Below are 25,207 nucleotides of genomic sequence, written 5' to 3' on the forward strand. Positions count from 1 at the left end.
CAAAGCAGTAGTAGGCCTTGATATTACGAGCTTAAATGATTTTGTTCTCCCGATATTGGCTTGGATAATTATAGAGTAAGAAATATAAACTCTGGCAGATTGAATTTTGGTTAAAGAATATTGTTAACTGATATGGTAATCACGGAATTCTTATATCAACTTTGGACGATGAAGATTGTTTTCACAGACCGCCGAACACGTGAATCGTGACATATGGAAATTACTGGCCTCTTTAAGAAGTAAAAGTGTGATGAAATGTTTGAAGTATGAATGATTATGTTAGTTACTAATGTAATGATTTATTTACTTATAGTTACATAAAGTGCTTCATTATTTGTTTTAGTGCATACGGTACACAGTTTTGTATATTTATTTGTAGGGCTCATATGCACAATGTAAGCACGGGCAAATACACTTAACACGTACATTAGATTTTAGTGCTTTGAAATACATGTAAATGTTAAAATTATCATAATTTATTTACTAATGCAAATGGTCAAATCCAATGATAGAATGTGTTTAATTCACTATGCATCAATAAAGTAGACTTATATTGGTTACTTATGTAAAGATAGAAAATATGCGATTCAATTATCCGGACGCTTCATTTATCCGGACGATTTTGCTGGGAACCAAAGTGCCCGGATTAACGAGGCTCCACTGTACACTGTAATATTTTAAAAGCACTGGATTAATCACTTGGAAGCATTAAATAAGATCTGAGGGTTTTGGACTGATTTTGGATTTAATAGCCGATTTGTGACAGGCAGGCTACTGCCAAACAAGTTGATGGTACAGGGGTTTCAACAGTGTCGTTTTAAAGTCAGCATTTCGCAAATGCTATGGTCGTTACAGTAATCTAGTTTGAAAATACAACCAATCATTCTACCGAATGCTGTCTGACTGGTTCCATACTGATTGTTAGGCCGTTCTTGGCACACTAATTGCGACTACGGATAACTACGTTTACCTGACCAAGATATAGGGCTCACGGCGGGTGTGACCGGTCGACAGGGGATGCTTACTCCTCCTAGGCACCTGATCCCACCTCTGGTATATCCAGGGGTCCGTGTTTGCACAAGTCTCTGTTTTGTATTCCTTAAAGGAGTTAAGAGATTGATCACTGTTTCATTATTTTTCGCCTTACAGTTTATATTCCCGTGTTGGAATTCACCTCGGCATTAAACCAACATTGGACACTGATACTGTGTATCTATTGGACACTGATACTGTGTATTTATTGGACACTGATACTGTATATCTATTGGACACTGATACTGTGTATCTTTTGGACACTGATACTGTGTATCTATTGGACACTGATACTGTGTATCTATTGCAAATTAGTCATTTGTTATTGATATATTTTTCTTTGCAAATAGTGTTAAAATCTTTGAATATTTTTGTGATTGATTTCTGCTGAATTTATTTAAGAATATTCTAACCCATAACACACTGTATAATCTCTTTTCTCCTAATGTCACTGTATAATACTAAAATTAAAGGTCTTTCCCCTCTCATCTTCAGATTTGATAAACATGTTGTTTGACCATTACAAAATTACTGTTCATTGTTTATTCTTTGATTTGTTCCAACACAAATAAGTTGTCGTCTCTTTCCGATACGGTGGGTATATCGAACGAAACACACCTGGCCCTACCTGATCTAGATATTGATCCCCGTGACCTAAACATCTCATTCAAGTAACTTGGTCCAGGACCATCCATTTGTTGCATTCTGATTTCCTTTGTTTCATTGTCGTATTTCATAAACATATCTACAAATAATAGATAGAATTTCCATCACGAAGTCAAATAATCTGTATTTCACATCTGTTGACTTTATACATGTGTTATTCTGTTGTATTCTTACTTTTATAGGAAAGAGATTCGAAGAAGTCCTCTTCTTTGGGAATCTGTAGTTTAAGGATGAAACGTTCGTCTAATTTCTTTGTGTCGTAGGGAACATGGCGCTGTATAAAAAGAATATGCCTTGATTTACATGTCAATTAAACCCTTTTATTGATTTATTGTATATGTTTACTCTCATTGAATCTTTTCTCTTATATTTCTATTGAAATTGGCACTGATTTCATCTGCGACATTGCATGCCTGTTTGTTGCAAACTAGTTCGATCCGATTTCAGTACCAAATATGGAGAATCATCAAGGTCAAAGAGTGCATTGACTGTTCCGTTTAACGTAACAAATGGGTCAACCATATGGTATTTTGATACATAAATCTAGTTTATATTCTAAAACAATATATAAAAATATAAATACAAACAATAACATGTCTTTCTTTGTTGTTTCATCGGGTGATGAAGGTAGTATTCATTGCAGAAAAAAATTACATAACCCGCTTAAACCAATAATCTTGGATTGGTGTTATAACATTTCTATTTTCATGTTATTATATACTTTCTCAAAACACCATTACTTATATGTGTAAATAGATATTAATAGCTATTTTTTTGATTTCCGCACTATTAAAATTTTTAATTTTCCCAATAAATCACGCTCATTAATGACAATATTTCCCCAAATTCTTTTCTTGCATTCAAAACTCACCTTCAACAGAACGGACGTTGACTCTGGTAAGACTGATGACACATCAAAATCTTTCCCATACTGGACCACAAAACCCACCCTGGCATTGCAGCCGTGCACTTCCTCCTCTATGATACAGCTGAAGAATCGCACCAGGAAACGAACTGAAATACAAAAGTTGGTGGATAAAGTTTCTGAAAAATATCATCTACAATTCATTATTTTCTTTTTGAACATTAGTCTTTTATCAAAAGTTAATATCTAATTTTTAAAAAAAATGTTTTTTTTTATTTGTTTGTTTGTTTTTTTTTTTTTTTTTTGGTTTTTAAAATTTTTTTTTATTATTCATTTATTTATTTGTTGTTGTATTTTGGGGTTGTATGGTTTTTTTAACCATTGTTATATGCTTGTATTCTGGAATCGGGGTATTTGTATGCGTTTGTTTGTAGGGTTTTATTTGGGGAGTATGGTTTTAGTTTTTGTCTTTTTGTTTGGTTTTGTTGCGGGTTTTTTGTGTGTGTGTGTGTGTGGGGGGGGGGGGGGGGGGTACTACACCCTTGCGCAACTGTGGACTTCGAAGTCTACGAATTTGGCAAAAGAATAAACCAGACTTGAAATGTCTATAAAAAATTATTACTAGTGCTTCAATCTGATGGATCATCAAAATTTCTCTCCCAATTAACTGCGAGAAAATTTTGAATTGAATAAATATGTGTATGCAACCAAGTTAATTAATTTCTTCCCAGTTCCAAACAATAATTGGAATTAAAACATTGTTGTGACGTCAGTTCATTGTTTTGACAGTACTTTATTTTTCATACTGTACTGAACATAGTCCAGTATTATTAAGAGCAGTCCAGTATTATTAAGAGCAGGCCAATATTATGAAAAATACTGGACTGGCAGTAAAAACCAGGAACAAAGACCAGTCTTTGTTGTTCGAGAAAACATATTTATTATTTATCAAATACAATATTCAAGGCATAAAATATTCCAGTAAATTATACGAAATGAGTGTTTCATGAATAATCCGATATAATCCGGATATGAAATCGTTAAGGCACCACAGTTATAAATCCATGTCACAATCATTCATTTAAACACATGCACATTAAAGTCGCAAATTCACTGTTACATCCCCGGCAGTGATGTTTATTTCTTTTCTCGATCCAAAGGAAACACTTTCATTGAGCTTCACTTTTTTCGGCTCCGACGGGGACACTGTGGACGGTTTCTGAATTAAATCACTAACACTCTCATTGTTAATCGGAGGTGCGTTTGTAGTTGCGAATCGCAGATGACCTGACGAATCTTTTATTTGCTCTCAAATGATGCTGCAGTGATATGATTATTTCATACACTGTATTCGGATAGTACTCTTTTCCTGCCTTATTTCGTACTTCAAGAATAAAGAATTTCAATGCCAAATTCAAATGTTCATTTGACATAGTCAGAAGTTCGCCGTGCCATTTCCGCGCGGTTTTCCAAGAATTAAAGACGCTCACTGCCCAACGTGTCTTGTTAATGGTATTGACAGGTTTGGAGTTCAAAACAAAGTCTTGTACATCGTGTTCCTGTAAAGGCAATGCAAATCGCTCGAAATTGTCCACTTTCTCTATTTCCTGTGAGGCCTGAACTAAGAGGTCATTGTCTGCATCTGATATATCAGTTCAATTTAAAATTTGGGTTCTTCCTTCTTTCTTCCTCTAAATCTAGAATATCATTCAAAATAGCATCAGAATTCTCGTCTGCTAAATCCGTAGTAGTATTGCGAAATTTATTTTGAGTAAGAGGGTAGTCATCATCTGAGTCCATTTCTTCAAGGCACCCGGACTAAATGATAAAAGACGGATGCGGCTTCTATTTTTATACCAGTTATAAGCCTACGTGTCAGTATCATATTATTAGGGTTCCCAGAAAGGAACGGGGGAAATCAATGTTTTGTTTTATCTAAAACATTCTTTCCGAACACCCTTTACGTCCCCTCATTCACCCAAAAAGAAAATCTGTTTTGTTGAGTACAGTCTTCAGACAATAGAAGCGTTCGAATCGCTTTCCATGAAGAACAAAACCCTGTTTTGAGGAGTACCGTATTATGACAATTGAAATGATGAGCTAACAGTTTTTTGTGAATTAAAGACAAGATTTGACCTTGTGTGTCATTAAAGTTTATGAATTCCTAATATATCAAAATTATTAAAAACAAATCAGAGACGAAAGGTGTAAATATATTTGTCTATACCAATGATTATTTGTACGTGGGTTTTTTGTGTGCGTTTGAATGCATTTGGTTTTAGATAGAACAATGTTTTAAGTAAGATACAAGACTCGATGGTCTATCGTGTCAGATACGGGACTGATCACTCGCCGCTACGCGGCTCGTGCCAGTCCCGTATCTGACATAATAGACCATCTTCGTCTTGTATCCCTTACATAAAGTTTAACCCTTTAGAATAGACAACACTAGTATTAAGATCATTAACTCCCATCAGCGATCACCATTAATGTTTACCTATCTGTTCGTCATTTTGCAGTCATGATGACGATATATGAAATTGTCTGTGTCAGAAACCAGCTGAGAAACGTATTCATTGACGCCGGATTCGATTGTTGACGTCACGTGCAACATGTAAAAATCCACAGTTTATACTGAAAATGGACACATGCTATGTGGCGCAAATTGCGGTTTGTTATTGCTGGAGATTAGAGTTCGTCGATAGTTTTTATTACGGGTTTCGTGATGGGGTACTAAGTACTGATATGCGGATAACATCAATTAATATACATTTATTGCATGAATGTTCGGGTGATATGAAGATTTATTCACCCAAGAAAAATCATATTCCCCGAGGGCAACTTCTTTATTTTACCGAAACAAAGCAAAACTCAAAAGTGCATTTTAAATTGGAGTCCGCTCATCTATATACAGTGTATGTAGCTGAGATCGTCCTAACGGTAACACGCACCGCGCCGTCAACGTATTACGGTAGAAGGTACAAACAACGAAATACAGTGATAATCAGATATGATAACCTGTTTGTGTATTTCCATTCTCCTTGAATGCTGATTTACTTGCTTGTTTTTGTATCAACCAAAACCATGCATTCAACTGTATATCAGAGACCCGCATATTTTGTGCCTTACGAACTATGAAAGTAGAATGACTCGGACATATTGTGACGTCACAATACAGTTTGTCTACCTTGACGTTAAATTTATGGAAAATGAACGAGGCTGCCCAAGGGGTAAATATGATAGGGAGATATGATGTTTGAGAGGGAGATATGAAGTTTTGTCATCCCTGGCATGTGACCGTCTAGACCAATCAGATTACGCGTTGCATAGAATTCTCATACTGAGGTATAATAATATGTTTTATGCAATCGTAACTACTCGGCTATTTCCGTAACAGCAAATGAATCTCGTATATGGATCGACGCCATCAAAGTATGTTGCCATGTATACACAAATGCAACTATGACGTCAAAGTCGTCCGTTACAATATGAAACTCGAGCTTTCAAATGCATCTAAGATATCATACGTATCTTAGATATTCTACCACTATCATTTTCCACTTATATGTTTATGTATTAGAGTGAATAAGACGTTAGTGATACCAAAACTGAATCTATGGCAAAAATATGAGTAACACTTTATACAGGGATTCGGTTCTGGCCTTCTAACCTCATCGACAGGCGCGCTTCCGGCGAAGAAATACATCGATTTGATGCAATTCCTGCGCCGATCCACGTCCGAGTCTTCTTACCGGTTACGGAAAAGGACGAATGCGTTATCCGATTGATGTTTTATGGTGTGACCGTTGAGATATCTTGCAACAAGACTTTATGCCTATTCATTTTAAACGCTGGGAATATAACGCGGCCCATTGTCTATGTAAACGGTGCATTGTGACGTCATATTAGCTGCGATGTTTGTTTTCTCTTTTGTTCAAACCGATCAAGAAAAAAACGTACGAAGGTATGAGAAAGTTTATCTGGAATTTGATAACAGTTGTGGTACTTTCCAAACTATTTATTTGTTTTACATACGGGACTGTTCATGAAGTATACCGCAGTGACAGCTACATTTTTACAGACGCATCACATGTTATACTCGTCATTTTTCAACTGATGAAGAGCAAACCACGTGATTCAAATGCGTAATCATTGGAGCGAGCTCGTCGCATCGATCGCTATAAACGATACAGACAAATTATCCGCGAGAAATTTCGGAATGACAAGTTCCACACTATCACCGTAATACAACACTTGGTAAATATACCACATAGTATTAAAATATGATTCATATGTAAATCTACAATATATTTCATATCATTTATAATATATACCCCGTTTGGGATCGTCTCATATTTCGTAAATAGTCTGTGTATATTCTTTTAGGGTATGGTGGCCATTATACCGACAACACGGTACCGTTTCCGTAACAGTTTTTGGGGTTTATTTTTAGTAAAAACAAAATAAACAAACAAACAAACAAAAATGCGGATATGATTAAGCAGGTGTACGTGTAGGCCTATGTAAATTCGCGCTTCAATACGAAAATTTGAAATTATTACATATCAAATCATGAATGGTTTCATTACCATTTACATTATATAACCTGACATATATATACATGTACCAAACTAGTGACGTAGTATAAGTTTTCCTTTAGCAGATTGTAAGTTTTCTCCCACCTTGTTTCCTACGATAAACCAATCCTGTTGGTTTTATTTTAAGAAACAGAATTACTACAGTCTATCTACATTGCTTCTAGTAGCAGTTGATATTTAATGCAAAAGTATAATTACATTGGTTATTCTTAGCTTTCTCTTTCATTGGCTCGCCATATAAAGTCATGTTTTCAATGTTGGCAAAGACATAAATTCCCGATTCACTGGCAATACGAATATGATATGGAATGAATTCACTTGTCCATACAAAGTTTTTGACTGCTTTTGGAACTTTATCCCTAAGTGATAGTATTGATATTTCCCGGATGAGGCAATCGGGATGTACACGATGGAAAACTATCTTTAATTCCCGAACATTATGGCCAACTCCGTCATTTTCCCACCGCCATACTTTCTGAAACAAAAATTACTGCATTGATATTTTGATATTGATAGACAATGAATAAACAGCTTACCGTTGACTCCTTTCTTAATTATGGTTTGGTTGTGTGTATTAAAATATATCAACCGATATATTTTGGTGCTTTCTTAATACATGTATCATATGGACATTCTTTAATACATGTATATCATTATTACAGTAACTTGATCCGATGAGTAGGATCTTGTCGAGTTGACAGGCGCGGATCATCAGATCACACGAGACGCGAAACGTAGAGTTTGATCTGATGATCCGTTCCTGTCAACGAGACGTGATCCAACTCTTCGGATCAAGTTACTGTAGTAATGATCAATAAATACATTATATACCTCCTTATATATTTTTAAATCCACGTTTATAAGATAATAAATATATTCCATATTATCAAAAACACAAACATACAGTGAAATCAGTTTTTGTGTACGCAGTTTTGTTTGTGATTAGGTCTATATTTTCAACAACAACAAAACATTAAAAATACAACAACAAAAATTGCGTTGATGCAATGTGACGTCATCAGTTTCAGAGAATACGAATTAGAAAATCACAGTGTGATGATCCGGAAAATGGAATCACACTGTGTGAATTTTACAGTATCAAAACGCAGATTAGTGATACATGTAGGTATATATTAATTAAAAATGCATAATATTACAATGGTAAAAAGGAACAGTATAATAAAGGACTAAAACGTGAATAAAGTCCGTGAATCGTGTTTAGGCACGTGATAAGCTCTATAGGGTAGAGGGGACTTGGATTGGATTTAGCGATATCCCCTTTAACCAAAAGATATTATAGCATAAACATCAGTTTTTACAATTGAAACCATGATAAATTCTAAAATCGTATGGCGGTTCAGGCCCTTTGGACCCCCAATAGGATTTCACCCTTGACCAACTGGAGTTTCGGCATCAATCTATCAGATATTTCTGCAGATCATCAACTCTGATTCTCGATCCGCCCCAGATAAAAAACGACTGATCCTCCATTATCCGTTTTTGTAAATTTTCTTACAGCTTACCAGTTTTATTTTGGATGCTTTGGCGAGTCCTTTCCAGAGTATGTCGATTTCTTGCTTACTTTTTCGTCGCACATCTTTCTCATTGATTTCAATGATTCTGTCATTTACCCTGCATCGAAAGTTGTTATGTTGTCATGCCATGATGCGGTATAACTTTTAAAATACCATAATTCTTATATATATAATACAGCTATTACGAAAAACTAAATTTTAAAGAACAACTCTTTTTTTTTTTTTTACAATATTGTAAATAGGAAATAGGTTACCGCTTCTTTAACTTGTCTTATTAACTTTTATTTGTTATATTATTCGTCGTAATGTTAATTATAGCGACGTTTTTTTTCTTTTCATTTTGAATCTTTGTTTACCATATGAACTACTGAAAATCGATATGAACATAATATGACTGAATTCGTGTTGGGTATAGAGAAAAAATGGAGAGAAAAACTTTTGTTATGCTAAATTCTGTGTGCCTTTGAGGTAAATTTAACCTTTAATTTTTCCAAAATTGTGCCAAAAATGAATCATGAATTTCTAATTTGATAGGATCGATTGTTTTTACTCGCGTCTTTAACAACCTTCGACGATGTCTTGCACTTTAGCTGTAAACAAAGATGCTTGATGGTGTCTTCTCGTACTATTTAGTAACCGTTTTCGATGTTTATTTATTCAATCATATGATAAAACAGTTATTGACATGATATATGAGGTAAATTAGATGATTTAGCCTTGAGAAGCACTATACAGATATAGTAATAGCTGTGCAATACCCTACGTGTTATTCATTTTAACTGTTAGAGACAAATGATCTATTTTCAAACTAATTTTGGTACCTTATTTCGTTTTGAGCTGCACCATAAACTTGCGTGACAATGTGATACATATCACCGTTGTTTCTAGGTTGTTTTGCAGATTGAAGGCTGAACAGGTTGTCTCTGCTCCAAAGACTCTGAAAACGTCTAGCTCTTCTATTTGTTCTTATAGATCTCAAATCGTCAGAGTCACTTCTTGAATTACTCGATGCCTTGAAAGAATGAAATATGCTTCAGTAGATTGAAATAATAACTAGTGGGTATTGTTTTTTTACAAAAAAAACAAAACAAAACTAGAGATGTCTCCCCTTCAAAGTTTGATTGTCTAATAACCGGGGCAACAATAATGAGTGCTTCAGAAATGGGTCAAGATAAAAATTTCCTGCAATGCATTTAACCATGATCTCATCTCGTCTTAATGTCTGCTTTCCAAGGAATGGGTCAAGGTAAAAAAAAATTGGTACAGTACATCTTGTCTTAAATCTGCCTTCCATGTTGTAAGTTTGAAAACCTAAAGTCAAAGGGTTCTCAGGTTATGGTCTGGACTATATATTCATGTAAAAGAGTGACCTTGACAATGTAAGTAGGACTAGTAGGTCAAGGTAAAAAATGTTGGTGATGTGCACCCCCTCTTCAATATTGCCTTTCCATATTACAAGTTTGCAGTCTTGATGTCAAACAAATCTTAGTTATGAAATCATAAAAATCATAAAAAAGCTTTTTTAAACATGACATTGAATGAAGAAATGGGTCAAGGTACAGTACATTTTGTCTTAATGTCTGCTTTCCATGTTGTAAGTTTGAAATCCTAATGTCATAGGGTTCTCAGGTTATAGTCTTGACTATACTTTGATGTAAAAGAGTGATCTTGAATGAAGAAATGGGTCAAGGTTAAAGATTTTGGTACAGTATCTGCTTTCTAAGTTGTAAGTTTGAAATCCTAATGTCAAATAGTTCTTAGGTTATAGTCTTGATGTAAAAGAGTGACCTTGACACTGTAAGTGGATGAAGGTCAAAAATGTTTGTGGTGTGTACCCCTCTTCCATATAACCTCTCCATATTCCAAGTTTAAAGTTTTAATGTCTTGACTTTATAAATGGGTCAATGTCAAAAATTTTGGTGGAATTCCTCCTTTTCTCATTCCCCCTTCTCATATTCTAAGTTTGAAGTCTTAATGTCAAAGCGTTCTAAAGTTATGGTCAATTCATGTTTTTCTTAATTTGGCCTTGAATGTAGAAAGAGGTTAAGGTAAAAAAATTTGGTGCACTCTTCCATATCATCTCGCCATATTCCAAGTTTGAAGTTTTAATGTCAAACGGTTTTCAAGTGAGCTTTTGGTCTGGACAAACATTTTGGTGCAGTGTACCTTGTATCTACATGTATGTCCTCTTGCCACGTTCCAAGTTTGAAATCGTAATGTCAAAGGGTTCCCAGCTATTCGTCTGGACTATATGTTGACGTAAAAGATTGACCCTGACTTTATAAGTGGGTCAAGGTCAAAAGTTGTGGGGGCGGGCACCCCTTCTCCATACCATCTCCTTATGTTCCAAGTTTGAAGTCTTAAAGTCAAAGGGTTCTCTAGTTAGGGCCTTGACAAAATTTGGTTGAAGAATAAGAATAAGAATAATGAGCTATAACTGTGTTGGGATGCCAACACAAATGTCTCCGAACACCTCCCCATGTCAGAAATGGATTTTGATGTCAGATATGCACTCAGGATCCTCCAAAAACCCTAGAAACTAAATTTGGTTGAAATCCGAGGGACTTGATTTTTGGCCGCCATTTTCTTCAATGGCGGCCATTTTGAAACATTTGAAAATTGATTGGAAGGAAATACTGATGTTAGAAATGAATTGTGGACCCTCAATTTACCCAAGAACCCAAATGTTGTACAGATTTTAACACTTTCAAATATTTCGGTATATGGCGACCATTTTCAAAATGGCGGCTAAAAAAAAACTTGATGGTGGAAATGGACTCGGGGTCACCAAATTACCCCAGAAATAAAAATTGGTTGAAATTCGATAACCTTGATTTTTTGACGTTTTTTGGCGGCCATTTTGAAACGGCGGCCATTTTGAAAACTTGATTGCACCCCTCCTAGTGACCTCCTATCAGCTCATAAAGTTTGAAGTGGATCTGTCGAAGCACTTTCATAAAATCGCGCGGACAATTTTCTCACTAAAGAAGAGGAAAAATAAGAAGAAAATAATAACGAGCTATAACTGTGTTGGGATGCCAACACAAATGTCTCCGAACACCTCCCCATGTCAGAAATGGTTTTTGATGCCAGATATGCACTCAGGATCCTCAAAAAACCCTAGAAACTAAATTTGGTTGAAATCCGACGGACTTGTTTTTTGGCCGCCATTTTGTACAATGGCGACCATTTTGAAACATTTGAAAAATAGATTGAAAAATTGATTGGAAGGGAATACTGATGCTAGAAATGAACTGTGGATCCTCCATTATGGCGGCCATTTTGAAAATAGCGGCTTAAAAAAAATTTGATAGTGGAAATGGACTTGGGGTCACTAAATTACCCTAGAAATGGAATTTGGTTTAAATCCGACAACCTTGAGTGTTTGAGGTTTTGAAAATTCGAAAAGTTAAATGCACCCCTCCTAGTGACCCCCTATCAGCTCACAAAGTTTGAAGTGGAACAGTCGAAGCATGTTCATAAAATCGCGCGGACAAATTTCTCACTAAAGAAGAGGAAAAATAAGAAGAAAGTAATAATAAGAACGAGCTATAACTGTGTTGGGATGCCAATACAAATGTCTCCGAACACCTCCCCATGTCAGAAAGGATTTTTGATGCCAGATATGCACTCAGGATCCTCCAAAAACCCTAGAAACTAAATTTGGTTGAAATCCGACGGACTTGTTTTTTGGCCGCCATTTTCTTCAATGGCGGCCATTTTGAAACATTTGAAAAATAGATTGGAAGGGAATACTGATGCTAGAAATGAACTATGGACCTTCCATTTACCCCAGAACCCAAATGTTGTATAATATTTAAACACTTTGAAATATTTCGATATATGACGGCCATTTTGAAAATGACGACTCCAAAAATAATTTTGATGGTGGAAATGGACTTGGGGTCACTGCCCAAAAAATAGAATTTGGTTGAAATCCGACAACCTTGAGTTTTTGACGTTTTTTGGCCGCCATCTTGAAACGGCGGCCATTTTAAAAATTTGAAAAGTTGATTGCACCCCTCCTAGTGACCTCCTATCAGCTCACAAAGTTTGAAATGGATCTGTCGAAGCACTTTCACAAAATCGCGCGGACAAATTTCTCACTAAAGAAGAGGAATAATAAGTATAAGAAGAAGAAACTAATAATAAGAACGAGCTATAACTGTGTTGGGATGCCAATACAAATGTCTCCGAACACCTCCCCATGTCAGAAATGGTTTTTGATGCCAGATATGCACTCAGGATCCTCAAAACACTCTAGAAACTAAATTTGGTTGAAATCCTACGGACCTGATTTTTGGCCGCCATTTTCTTCAATGGTGGCCATTTTGAAGCATTTGAAAATAGATTGGAAGGAAAAACTGATGCTAGAAATGAACTGTGGACCCTCCAATTAGCCCAGAAACTAAATGTTGTAGAGATTTTAACATTTTCAAATATTTTGGTATATGGCGGCCATTTTGAAAATGGCGGCTCAAAAAAAAATTTGGATGGTGGGAATGAACTCGGGGTCACCAAATTATTTGGTTGAAATCCGACAACCTTGATTTTTTGGCGTTTTTGACGGCCATTTTGAAACGGCGGCCATTTTGAAAATTTCGAAAGGTGATTGCACCCCTCCTCATGACCCCCTATCATCTCACAAAGTTTGAAGTGGATCTGTCGAAGCACTTTCATAATATCGCGCGGACAAATTTCTCTGGAAAGAAGAGGAATAAGAAGAAGACTAGAAATGATCTCGTTGCGAGCAACGAATAGGTCTTCCGTCCAATTTCTGACGAGATAGGACCTTGAAGAACGACTATACATGAAAGAAATAAACACATACATGTAAGACGTGATTTATCAATTGTAAACAATTTCGGTTTTGGTTCATTCACTTTCGAGTATCTCGGTAGTCCATAAAACGACTAAAAATTCCAATTGAACCACGTAGGAAGCCACACTAAAAATTTCCATAAAAAATACTGAGTTTTTGGACAACTTCCGGTTTCGAACAACCAACTTCCGGTGGAAATGATATGACTTATTACATTCTATTAAATAATTTTATGAGGATTAGAATTTTAAAAATGAAATATTACATATTTTTATGGTACTTCCGGTGGATGACGGAAGTGACAGCAAGAAAGTTGAAACACGTATGTCACATCTACAAGTCACTATCTAACTTTCCTGAAAGCTTCAAGACTCAATCTTTGAGTAGTTATGAGAAAACACTTGGAGAAAAAACCGCGGAAATCGTACATATTTAACGAACGGAAGTGAATTTCGAAAAAAACAACAACAATAATTCACTATACTTTGAAGATGGATAATGTCAATTATATATGTGAAAATCATAAAAACACTTGCTTTATAAGCGAGAGATATGATAGCAAAGAAAAACCATTTTTCCGAAGTTTTTCTCTAAAAACCGGAAGTTGCTGATTAAACTTCCGATAAGACTAACATTTTCTGAAACTCCACAAGAGACCTAATAATCTATGTAAGTTTTGTTTCAAAAGCATAATTTTGAAATTTGGCGTCTCTTCTGTTTACTTCCGGTAACGGCCGGAAGTGACGGATGATAATGATAAACCTTTATTACAGAGCCACAAGTCACCATCTATGATCCCTGAAAGTTTATAGACTCAATCTTAAATCGTTTATGAGAAAACGCCCGGACAAATTATCATTTGAAAAACAGAAATTCAACCGCAACTTGTGACCGGAAGTGAATTTTGAAATGGTGGTGCAGGGTTCTTTTGAGATGGATAATTTCAATAATATCTGTAAATATCGTAGTAAATGGTTCATAAATAATCGAGATATACAAGGACAAAGAAAGACCGTTTTTTAAAAGTTTTTCTCTGAAAACCGGAAGTTGCTGGTTAAACTTCCGGTAAGTCTAACATTTTCTGAAACGCCGAAAGAGACCTAACTAGTCTACTCAAGTTTTGTTTCAAAAGCATAATTTTGAAATTTGACGTTTCTTTTGTTCACTTCCGGTGACGGCCAGAAGTGACGGATGGCAAAAATAATACCTTATTGCACAGCTACAATTCATAATCTATCATCCCTGAAAGTTTGAAGACTCAATCTTTAACCGTTTATGAAAAAACGCCAGTACAAAATATCATTCGAAAAACGGAAATTCGGCCGTAATTTGCGACAGGAAGTGATTTTTGCAAAACCAATAAAAGACCGTTGTAGACAATCAAATTTTACATCTTTCCTGAAAGTTTCATAAAAATCTATCAAGCCGTTTTAGAGAAATCGCGTGCACAAAATCGGTAAGAAAAAGAACAATAATCAAGATTATTTGATACATATCAAATAGTCCACAATTAATTAAGATTGGCTAATACAGTTCGTACCGTTTACGAAATAAACCTGGTTCGAACTATCTTGCCTCTTACAATTCCGCCCAACGGGGAACGAGTTAACTTTTCATTCTGCTCAAACCTTAGATTCAACACATTGTGAAAAATGATTTTCTTAATGACAATCCATTGCCATCGAGCTAATTTATTAACATCGTGCAATCGTATACGCAGCCAAACAATCCTTTACCAGTGCAGCAACAGGATGAAGCAAAAAAAAAAAAAAAAAAAAGGACAGATAGAAGCAATACCGATCGATTGGTTTTTGATTTGTTTTGTCCATGGTGAAGATAACGAACTGTGACCTATCTAATTCCTATAAGCAATACAATAAAACATATCTTCCAACAATGGAATCGTCACCACTGTCGGCGATGGGTTGCTAAACTTTGACCTGAGTTAGGCGTTTTCTCGGCCACTTAGCGGGGAGCCTCAGCCTCAGCGATTTTTATCGTGCCACCTGTGACTCGGACCCGCGGTTTAATTTGACGGCCAGTTACAACTGCGATGGGTGCTGTGGACCTTTCTATCCTGGATCCCCACGGGACTTGAGTCTGAGACTAGGAGGGCAAGGCAGTGAAACACGGCACGTTATGGTCACCCCCCCCCCCCTCTTTTAAATGCAGGAGGTACCCATTCAGCCGGTGATGGAGGTTTAATCCCGGGCGAACGCTACTCGCCTTTCTCAAGGTCAACCTGAATAGAATCGTCACCACTGTCGGCGATGGGTTTCCAAATTTTGGCCTGTGCTCGGCCGCTTTGCGGGGAGCGATTTTTATCGACAACGCTGGTCTTCCCCCTCCCCTGAAGGCAGGAGGTACCTATTCAGCCGGCGATAGTTGTCTAATCTCTGACGAAGGCTACCATCCCTTCTCAAGGTCAACATGGTGAGTCGCTGCATTTATTTGATATTCCTTAATATTCACTTAGTTCGAATTCTACCGACTGTCGTAAAGCACTCGCACAACATAGCCCATAGGGCGATACCATACTTAGTTTCTGTATGTATCTTCTGGGAGCCGCCATATGTAAATTCATATCCTGGTCATGTCCTACACCACCTAATATACCTAGCATTGCCGGTGCTCTATTATTATGTATCCCAATGGCAAACCTATGGCACAATTTTGATTGTATCTATTTGGCCAAAATGCCATTCATGATTTAAGGTACTTGGTTAACGTAGGTTTCATGACCTTTCATAGGCATGGCCAGCGAGTCGGTCAAGCAAAGGGCACCACATAGTCAGATCATGATACAAATTCCAAGGCTTGCTTACTCTTAATTCGTCCTATTCTGTAATCAGTTCATTATGTCGCGTTACTTGTATTTATTCAATTACATGTCATACAGAGATGAACCTGGATAACGTTCAGGTATACCTGATTGTGCCATGTCGGTACTGCATAGACCAGGGGCTCAGACCTCAACCTACCACGAGGTTCAATTTGCAATGTGGCCAACCACTACATTATCTAGCTAGGTTTACTTGCTAGGCATTATTGGGCCCAAGTTTCAGGGTAGGCATGGCTAATCACGGTCACAGGGGTTCACGGGTTTTTACTACGCACGATCACAATTTTAGGTACCAAGGACCTCACCCGTCAATTTATGCAGAGTTATTAACTTCATAGTACTTATCTATTATTAACATCCCTATGCAATTACGTGGTATTCTTGCTATTTCAGCAATTTGCCTCTTTTTATTTTATGTAGTTTACAGATGATTCCGACAACGTACGTGACGTGGAGCGCTATATGCTATTTCGTACACACTTTTCAGGTTTGTGCTAGAACCAGCATCACAGCGTGCGAGTCGCAGTATATTCTCACCTTGTCGTTCTTTTGATATTTAGCAATTTCCATAGCACAGAGACCCTAGTTCCATATCATTAGTTGCATTTAATTGCAGTTTTTGTTTCCGATAACTGTCCACAATCTCAATTTAAGTTCGGACTTGCAGATTGTTGATCGGTTCGTTGTTGTTTATTCTCAATGTCAAGCCTAACCAAAAGTTATTGTTTGGTTACCTTTAAGTCAATCACACTCCATTCCATTTTCATGTAAATAATTGACTGGTTTTGTCTCAGATGTATTCGGCGTTGAATTTTTCTTTCCATAATTCCTTCAATAGGCATTTATTGGAGTTTGTATGGTTCCAGCAGTCGAGATACCACGTCAGGAAGTGTCATGTTTTGTTATCCAACTTTTTCCGAGGAGGCGTGGCTTTGAGGGTAGAGGGTTAGGGGTGTTAATGGGCTGGGTAATTTTCGTATTTTGGCTCGAGTAATCGGTCTTAATTTTAATTCTTGGCTGAGCTTTGGGTTAATTCTCACTGGTTCTGGAACATTTGGTTTAGTTTGACGAATTTATGAGGAATTTCCGGTCGAAAAAGTTTGATCCATTACAGTTTATTGTTTTATCTTAGGAATCGTCGAAAATGGTATTTAGCAGTGTGCCATTCTGCTATCATTACCTTAGTTTTTACGGAAGTATTTGGGACTTGTAGTTAGAAATGAACTGTGGACCCTCCATATACCCCAGAACCCAAATGTTGTAGATATTTTAACAGTTTGAAATATTTCGGTATTTTGAAAATGGCGGCTCAAGTCTTGATTTTTTGACGTTTTTGGCCGCCATTTTGAAACGGCGGCCATTTTGAAAATTTCGAAAGTTGATTGCACCCCTCCTCATGAACCCCTATAAGTTCACAAAGTTTGAAGTGGATCTGTTGAAGCATTTTCATACAATCGAGCGGACAAATTTCTCAGGAAAGAAGAGGAATAATAATAAGAAGAAAATAAGACTAACGAGCTATAACTGTGTTGGGATGCCAACACAAATGTCTCCGAACACCTCCCCATGTCAGAAATGCTTTTTGATGTCAGATATGCACTCAGGATTCTCAAAAAACCCTAAAAACTGAATTTGGTTGAAATCCGACGGACGTGATTTTTGGCCGCCAGTTTCTTCAATGGCAGCCATTTTGAAACATTTGAAAATTGATTGGAAGGAAATACTGATGCTAGAAATGAATTGTGGACCCTCCATTAACCCCAGAACCCAAATATTGTAGAGATTTTAACACTTTGAAATATTTCGGTATATGGCGCCATTTTGAAAATGGCGGCTCAAAAAAAATTTCATGGTGGAAATGGACTCGGGGTGACCATATTACCCTAGAAATCGAATTTGGTTGAAATCCGACAACCTTGAGTTTTTGACGTTTTTTGGCCGCCATCTTGAAACGGCGGCCATTTTGAAAATTTGAAAAGTTGAATGCACCCCTCCTAGTGACCCCCTATCAGCTCACAAAGTTTGAAGTGGATCTGTCGAAGCACTTTCACAAAATCGGTCGGAAAAATTTCTCACTAAAGAAGAGGAAAAATAAGAAGAAAAGAATAAGAATAACGAGCTATAACTGTGTTGGGATGCCAACACAAATGTCTCCGAACACCTCCCCATGTCAGAAATGCTTATTGATGCCAGATATGCACTCAGGATCCTCCAAAAACCCTAGAAACTAAATTTGGTTGAAATCCGATGGACTTGAAACGGCGGCCATTTTGAAAAGTTGATTGCACCCCTTCTAATGACCCTCTATCAGCTCACAAAGTTTGAAGTGGATCAGTCGAAGCATGTTCATAAAATCGCGCGGACAAATTTCTCACTAAAGAAGAGGAAAAATAAGAAGAAAATAATAATAATAATAATAATAACGAGCTATAACTGTGTTGGGATGCCAACACAAATGTCTCCGAACACCTCCCTATGTCAGAAATGCTTTTTGATACCGGATATGCACTCAGGATCCTCTAAAAACCCTAGAAACTAAATTTGGTTAAAATCCGACGGACTTGTAATTTGGCCGCCATTTTCTTCAATGAAACGTATTTTGAAACATTTGAAAATAGATTGGAAGGAAATACGGATGCTAGTAATGAATTGTGGACCCTCAATTTAACCCAGAACCCAAATGTTGTAAAGATTTCAACTTTTTGAAATATTTCGGTATATGGCGGGCATTTTGAAAATGGCAGCTCAAAAAAAAATTTGATGGTGGAAATGGACTTGGGGTCACTAAAGTACCCTAGAAATTGAATTTGGTTGAAATCCGACAACCTAGAGTTTTTGACGTTTTTTGGCTGCCATCTTGAAACGGCGGCCATTTTGAAAATTTGAAAAGTTGAATGCACCCCTCCTAGTGACCCCCTATCAGCTCACAAAGTTTGAAGTGGATCTGTCGAAGCACTTTCACAAAATCGGTCGGACAAATTTCGCACTAAAGAAGAGGAATAATAATAATAAGAAGAAGAAAATAATAATAATAGGAAACGGAGCAAAACCAATATGTCTCCGACACTTTGTGTTCGGAGACATAATAATAAGAAACGGAGCAAAAACAATATGTCTCCGACACTTTGTGTTCGGAGACATAATTTGTGTTCGGAGACATAATAAGAATAACGAGCTATAACTGTGTTGGGATGCCAACACAAATGTCTCCGAACACCTCCCCTTGTCAGAAATGGTTTTTTTTTTTTTATCCCAGATGAGGATTCTCAATTAAACCCTAGAAACTAAATTTGGTTGAAATCCGACGGACTTGATTTTTTGGCCGCCATTTTCTTCAATGGCGGCCATTTTGAAAAATCTGAAAATAGATTGGAAGGAAATACTGATGCTAGAAATGAATTGTAGACCCTCAATTTACCCCAGAACCCAAATGTTGTACAGATTTTAACACTTTCAAATATTTCAGTATATGGCGGCCATTTTGAAAATGGCGGCTCAAAAAAAAAATTTGATGGTGGAAATGGACTCGGGGTCACTAAAGTACCCTAGAAATAGAATTTGGTTGAAATCCGACAACCTTGATTTTTTTAGGTTTTTTGGCCGCCATTTTGAAACGGCGGCCATTTTGAAAATTTGAAAAGTTGATGTCACCCCTCCTAAAAACCCCCTATCAGCTCACAAAGTTTGAAGTTTGGGGAACATAATAAGAAACAGTAGAATCACTATAAGGTCTTCCGTGAAGAACGGAAGACCTTAATAAGAAACAGTAGAATCACTATAAGGTCTTCCGTGAAGAACGGAAGACCTTAATAATAATAAGAAACAGTAGAATCACTATAAGGTCTTCCGTGAAGAACGGAAGACCTTAATAAGAAACAGTAGAATCACTATAAGGTCTTCCGTGAAGAACGGAAGACCTTAATAAGAAGAAACGTGAAAAATCAACAATAGAATAATAGAAGGGTCTTCCGCTGAAGATGGAAGACCTAATAATAATTTTAAAAAGTGAAAAAGAAACAATAGAATAATAGAAGAGTCTTCCGTTAGAGACGGAAGACCCTAATAAGAAACAGTAGAATCACTATAAGGTCTTCCGTGAAGAACGGAATACCTTAATAAGAAACAGTAGAATCACAATAAGGTCTTCCGTGAAGAACGGGAGACCTTAATAAGAAACGGAGCAAAAACAATATATCTCCGACACTTTGTGTTCGGAGACATAATAAGAAACGGAGCAAAAACAATATGTCTCCGACACTTTGTGTTCGGAGACATAATAATAAGAAACGGAGCAAAAACAATATGCCTCCGACACTTTGTGTTCGGAGACATAATAATAAACAGTAGAATCACGAGAAGGTCTTCCGTTGGTAACGGAAGACCTTAATAATAGAGGAAAAGAAACATAAGAATCACTATAAGGTCTTCCGTTGAGACGGAATACCTTAATAATAGAGGAAAAGAAACATAAGAATCACTATAAGGTCTTCCGTTGAGACGGAAGAGCTTAATAATAGAGGAAAAGAAACATAAGAATCACTATAAGGTCTTCCGTTGAGACGGAAGACCTTAAAAATAAGAATAAGAAACGGAGCAAAAACAATATGTCTCCGACACTTAGTGTTTGGAGACGAAATAATAACTAGAAACTCATTACTAGTAATGAGTAGGTCTTCCGTTATACTACTTCCTGTCGAGATTGGAAGTTCAAAAGCCATTCAGTACAATTGAATGTTCATTTTCTTCACACATTATCCGTTGATATCAAGGCCATCAGTGTTGGAAATAAACTGCAGTTCAGATTGCTTAAGTCACATTCGGTTCCAGTTTTGTGAAATGCATTGGAGCATAATCGGACATAATCAACGACTGAAAAAAAATTATTCAGCCATCTCTGAGAAATCGTGTCGACAAAAAAGGGAAAGCTCTATTTAAAAAGTGAAAAGTCTTATTTTCTGAATTACTTTCCTGTTGTCTTTATTCCCTTCGGTCATGACCGGAAGAGCTCCAATCGAATAAATATTTCATTCTACACCTTAATAATTCTCAACTAATCATACTTTTAACTTTCGACAAAAATATCCATGTTTGAGACAACTTCCGGGTTTTTCGGTCGGCACTTCCGGTGGACATATTTTACATGAACAAGACCTAATCATCATCCATATTAGCCCCAATACCTGTCCAAAAAAAAAAATCAAAAAATTATATTTTTATATCGCTTCCTGTCACGACCGGAAGTGACGGCCACGTACGATTCTCACATAATGCAAACACACTGATGAATGACTATCAGTCTTGAAAACTTGAGACTTCAGTTGCTCACATTTGCAGAGTATTAGCTTCAACAAATTCTCATTTTGAAGACTGCAAATCTCGCGACCGGAAGTAGATTTCACCAAAATAGTTTAGGTTACTCTAGACATTTGCAATGTCAATAACATACAACAAAATCATTTATTGTCACAATTTGAGTTTGTTTTATTATGCTTGTTATGGCATTCCATAGTATGTTCTCACCATATAATCGTTACGAATAGCTTGTCACGGCTATCAGACCGGTTTGTAAATGCTTACGTGTTAGTTCTGACCAGGCCGTGGAAGTGGGAAGGTGTGTCCGCCCAATGTGTGGAAATGATAGACCTGTGTGGTCAAGAGTTTTACCTGTGTGGTTTACTGGGCCTGCGTTGTATGTACATTTAGTACGGGTGTTCGAATGATGTTCCTGTGTGGAAAGTGAGAACACAATTTTGAGCATTTCGACAGCGGTGAGTGTGAACTGTTTATTTTTGTTTACGTTAGGGAATTTTGTTACTATTTTTGAATTTATGTAACCAGTTTATTTGTATTACACAATATACCCGACATATGCAAGTTTTAGTATATAATATATGTAAAAATCCCGATTGTTACTGTGTAATTATAGGTGACCAGCTATGTGTGTTATTGTATGGCTCGAGCAGGTGCTCGCAACATGTATAACATGGTGTTCTGAGATATTTGAACAGCGTTGGAGAACGACCTATAGAAATACAGGAAATACGTTCACGGCTACAGAAACGTTGAGCAAGTGATGGACAAAGTGTCACCTGAAGACAGCCAACGACTGTTGTGTAAAGTGTGGTAACTCTTTAGTCAACGTATTTTGTTTCGCCATCCTGTGTAACATATTTCGAATTCGAGAAACAAGTCTGCTGGTTTTCTTACATAAGGCAACATAACGTAACATTTAGCTTTAGTCGGGTACACGTGTAATCGTCTGTAAATTCATATTTTTTTGTTTTGTTTTTGTGTGTATGAGTGTTGTTGTGTGCATGCATGTGTATGAGTGTAGATGTTACTTGCTATATTAGTGAGCACGATAATAAACTTATTTGCACCTACTCTTGATCTTTCTTCAAAGAACGGTTTGCAGCGAGGGATTATTTCCATGCCATTATCACAAATTGTGACATTTGTAATACTCCATATACAAGCGAGATTAAGGCATAGTCAAAAACTCTATTTTTCCGGTTTTTCTCTTAAAACCGGAAGTTGCCGTTTTTGATTCCGGTAGGATCAACATATTTCAAAACTACAAGAATGAAACAATAAACTAGTGTTCATTTTACGTCAAAAAAAAGTCTGAAATATTCGACTTCTTTGATCACTTCCGGTGAGGACAGGAAGTGACGGCTGATGGAGTTAATCATATTCGACAAACCTACTTGTCATGATCTATCATTCCTGAAAGTTTGGTGCCTTAATCTATAACCGTTTCCGAGATCTCCCACGGACAAGATCTCTTCCAAAAAAAAAAAAAAGAAATTGGACATATCTGACGACCGGAAGTGAATTTTGAAAAAAAAAATGGAGAGAAAAAAAACAACTCGGGGTATTTTCATTCTCTATCATCCCTGAAAATTTCAAGAAAATCCGTCCAGCCATCTCTGAGAAATCAAGGGGAAAACAAAAATAATAATAATGATAATTACATCACTTCCTGCCGCGACCGGAAGTGACAATGACGTACGATTTTCACATGATGCAAATTTGCTGAGGAGTGACTATCACTCCTAAAAGTTTTAGACTTCACTTGCTTACTGTTGCTAAGCATTTTCGTAAAAAAAAAATCTAATTTTTAGGACAGGAAATCGCGCGACCGGAAGTAGATTTTACACAAATATTTGACGTTACTCAAGATATTGTCAGTAACATATTTGAAAATTATTTCAAATACTTCATTCACAAGCGAGATTTATGGGAAATAAAAACATCCAATTTATTTCGATTTTCTCTTATAACCGGAAGTTGTCGTTTTTGTTTCCTGTGGGACTTACATATTTCGAAACTGCAACAGAGATGTAATAAAGTGATGCAAGTTTTTATATATAAAAAAAGAAAAGTTGAAATTTTCTATTTCTTTGATCACTTCCGGTGACGACAGGAAGTGACAGCGGACGTGCTTAACCCAAACTGGCTCGCCTACTCCTTACAGTATATCACTCCTGTAAGTTTGGTATCTTAATCTTTTACCGTTTCTGAGATCTCACGCGGACAAATATTTTTGAAAAAACGGAAATCGGACATATCTGACAAACGGAAGTGAATTTAGAAAAAATGAAAAAAAAATTCTGGAGGTATTTCTATTCTCTATTATTCATGAAAATTTCAAGAAAATCCATCCAGTCATCTCTGGGAAATCGTCAGTGAAAACAAAAGAATAATAATAAACAGTACAATCACTATAAGGTCTTCCGTCTGAAACGGAATATCTTAATAAGAAGAAAAATGGCAAAAACAATGTCTCCCCTTTGAAGGGAAGACATAAATATTAGAAAAAATGAACTAAATGTATTCTTTTTCATTCGGTCATATTTCTGTAGAACAGATGAAATATGCAAGATCCGTGTGTAATGAATTATCCGCACTAAAAGCTGCACAGGTAATGGGAGTCAAAACTACAAGTTTAATTAAATCATATGACGTTTTATGATCATTTAGACGTGTTTAGATAATTAATAGATCCTAAATGATGTAATAAGAAACGAGGTTTCCTTTGAAATTATTCGATATTCAATTAGATTGATCAGAAAGTTATATGCAATGAGCTGCTGATTAAGAAGAAAATTAACTAGCCTCTGAATAAGAAAATGAATTAGATTTGAAATGATACATACAGAAGTGGATGAATCCCTGTTCTTAGGAAAGGGTATGCAAAGCAATCCATCAATGGCATCAGCATGTACAGACTCCTCCTCCTCGTCGTCATCTCCTTCAAGAACTTCTGCAGGAGTTACAGACGTTAAAACTCTGTCCAATACAAAGTCCTCTGTTATGTTGCATGTACAGGAACGTCCCCCCATCATTGTTAATAATCAAACACTGCTGCTTAACGGATATATCATTCGCTCAAAATCCCATGCCGTGAAATTCCTTCGATTAGATACGGAACATTTCCGGGTAGCGTCATACGTATATTCCAATGCTGAATATAATACTTCCCCGTTCTATGATACCACGTACAACTGTACCCAAGAGTCGTATGTAGCTTCACGGTATTTTTTTTTTCATGGTTGGTTAGATTATACACAAAAGTAGAGAGACATGTCTATAATATGATATTATGCTCTACAAATCTGTATTCGAGTACTTGAAATTTATCTTATGAACCGTTTATTTCAAATACACTAATTTGAAAATATATACATATATACATGCATATATACATACACACATACATGCATACACACAATGATACCTACACACATACATACAGATACATACATATACACACATACATAACGACACATACATATAGATACATACATATACACACATATTATATAACGACACATACAGATAGAT

At 36.5% G+C, this 25,207-nt stretch overlaps 1 protein-coding gene across 1 annotated transcript; it reads right to left on the bottom strand.

The window, feature by feature from the left end:
* Positions 1 to 535: 535 nt before the first annotated feature.
* LOC125658193 (uncharacterized) lies at positions 536 to 24,809 on the bottom strand. Its single transcript, XM_048889360.2, has 7 exons — positions 24,520 to 24,809; positions 9,518 to 9,708; positions 8,685 to 8,793; positions 7,360 to 7,636; positions 2,570 to 2,712; positions 1,873 to 1,972; positions 536 to 1,777 (listed from the first exon to the last, which is right to left on the bottom strand). The coding sequence occupies exons 1-7, from the start codon at positions 24,706 to 24,708 to the stop codon at positions 1,575 to 1,577; spliced, it is 1,212 nt and encodes a 403-aa protein (XP_048745317.2). The 5' UTR covers positions 24,709 to 24,809; the 3' UTR covers positions 536 to 1,574.
* Between the last annotated feature and the right edge of the window lie 398 nt (positions 24,810 to 25,207).

Source organism: Ostrea edulis, chromosome 9 (assembly GCF_947568905.1).
Source record: "Ostrea edulis chromosome 9, xbOstEdul1.1, whole genome shotgun sequence".
Classification (NCBI taxonomy): Eukaryota; Metazoa; Mollusca; class Bivalvia; order Ostreida; family Ostreidae; genus Ostrea; species Ostrea edulis.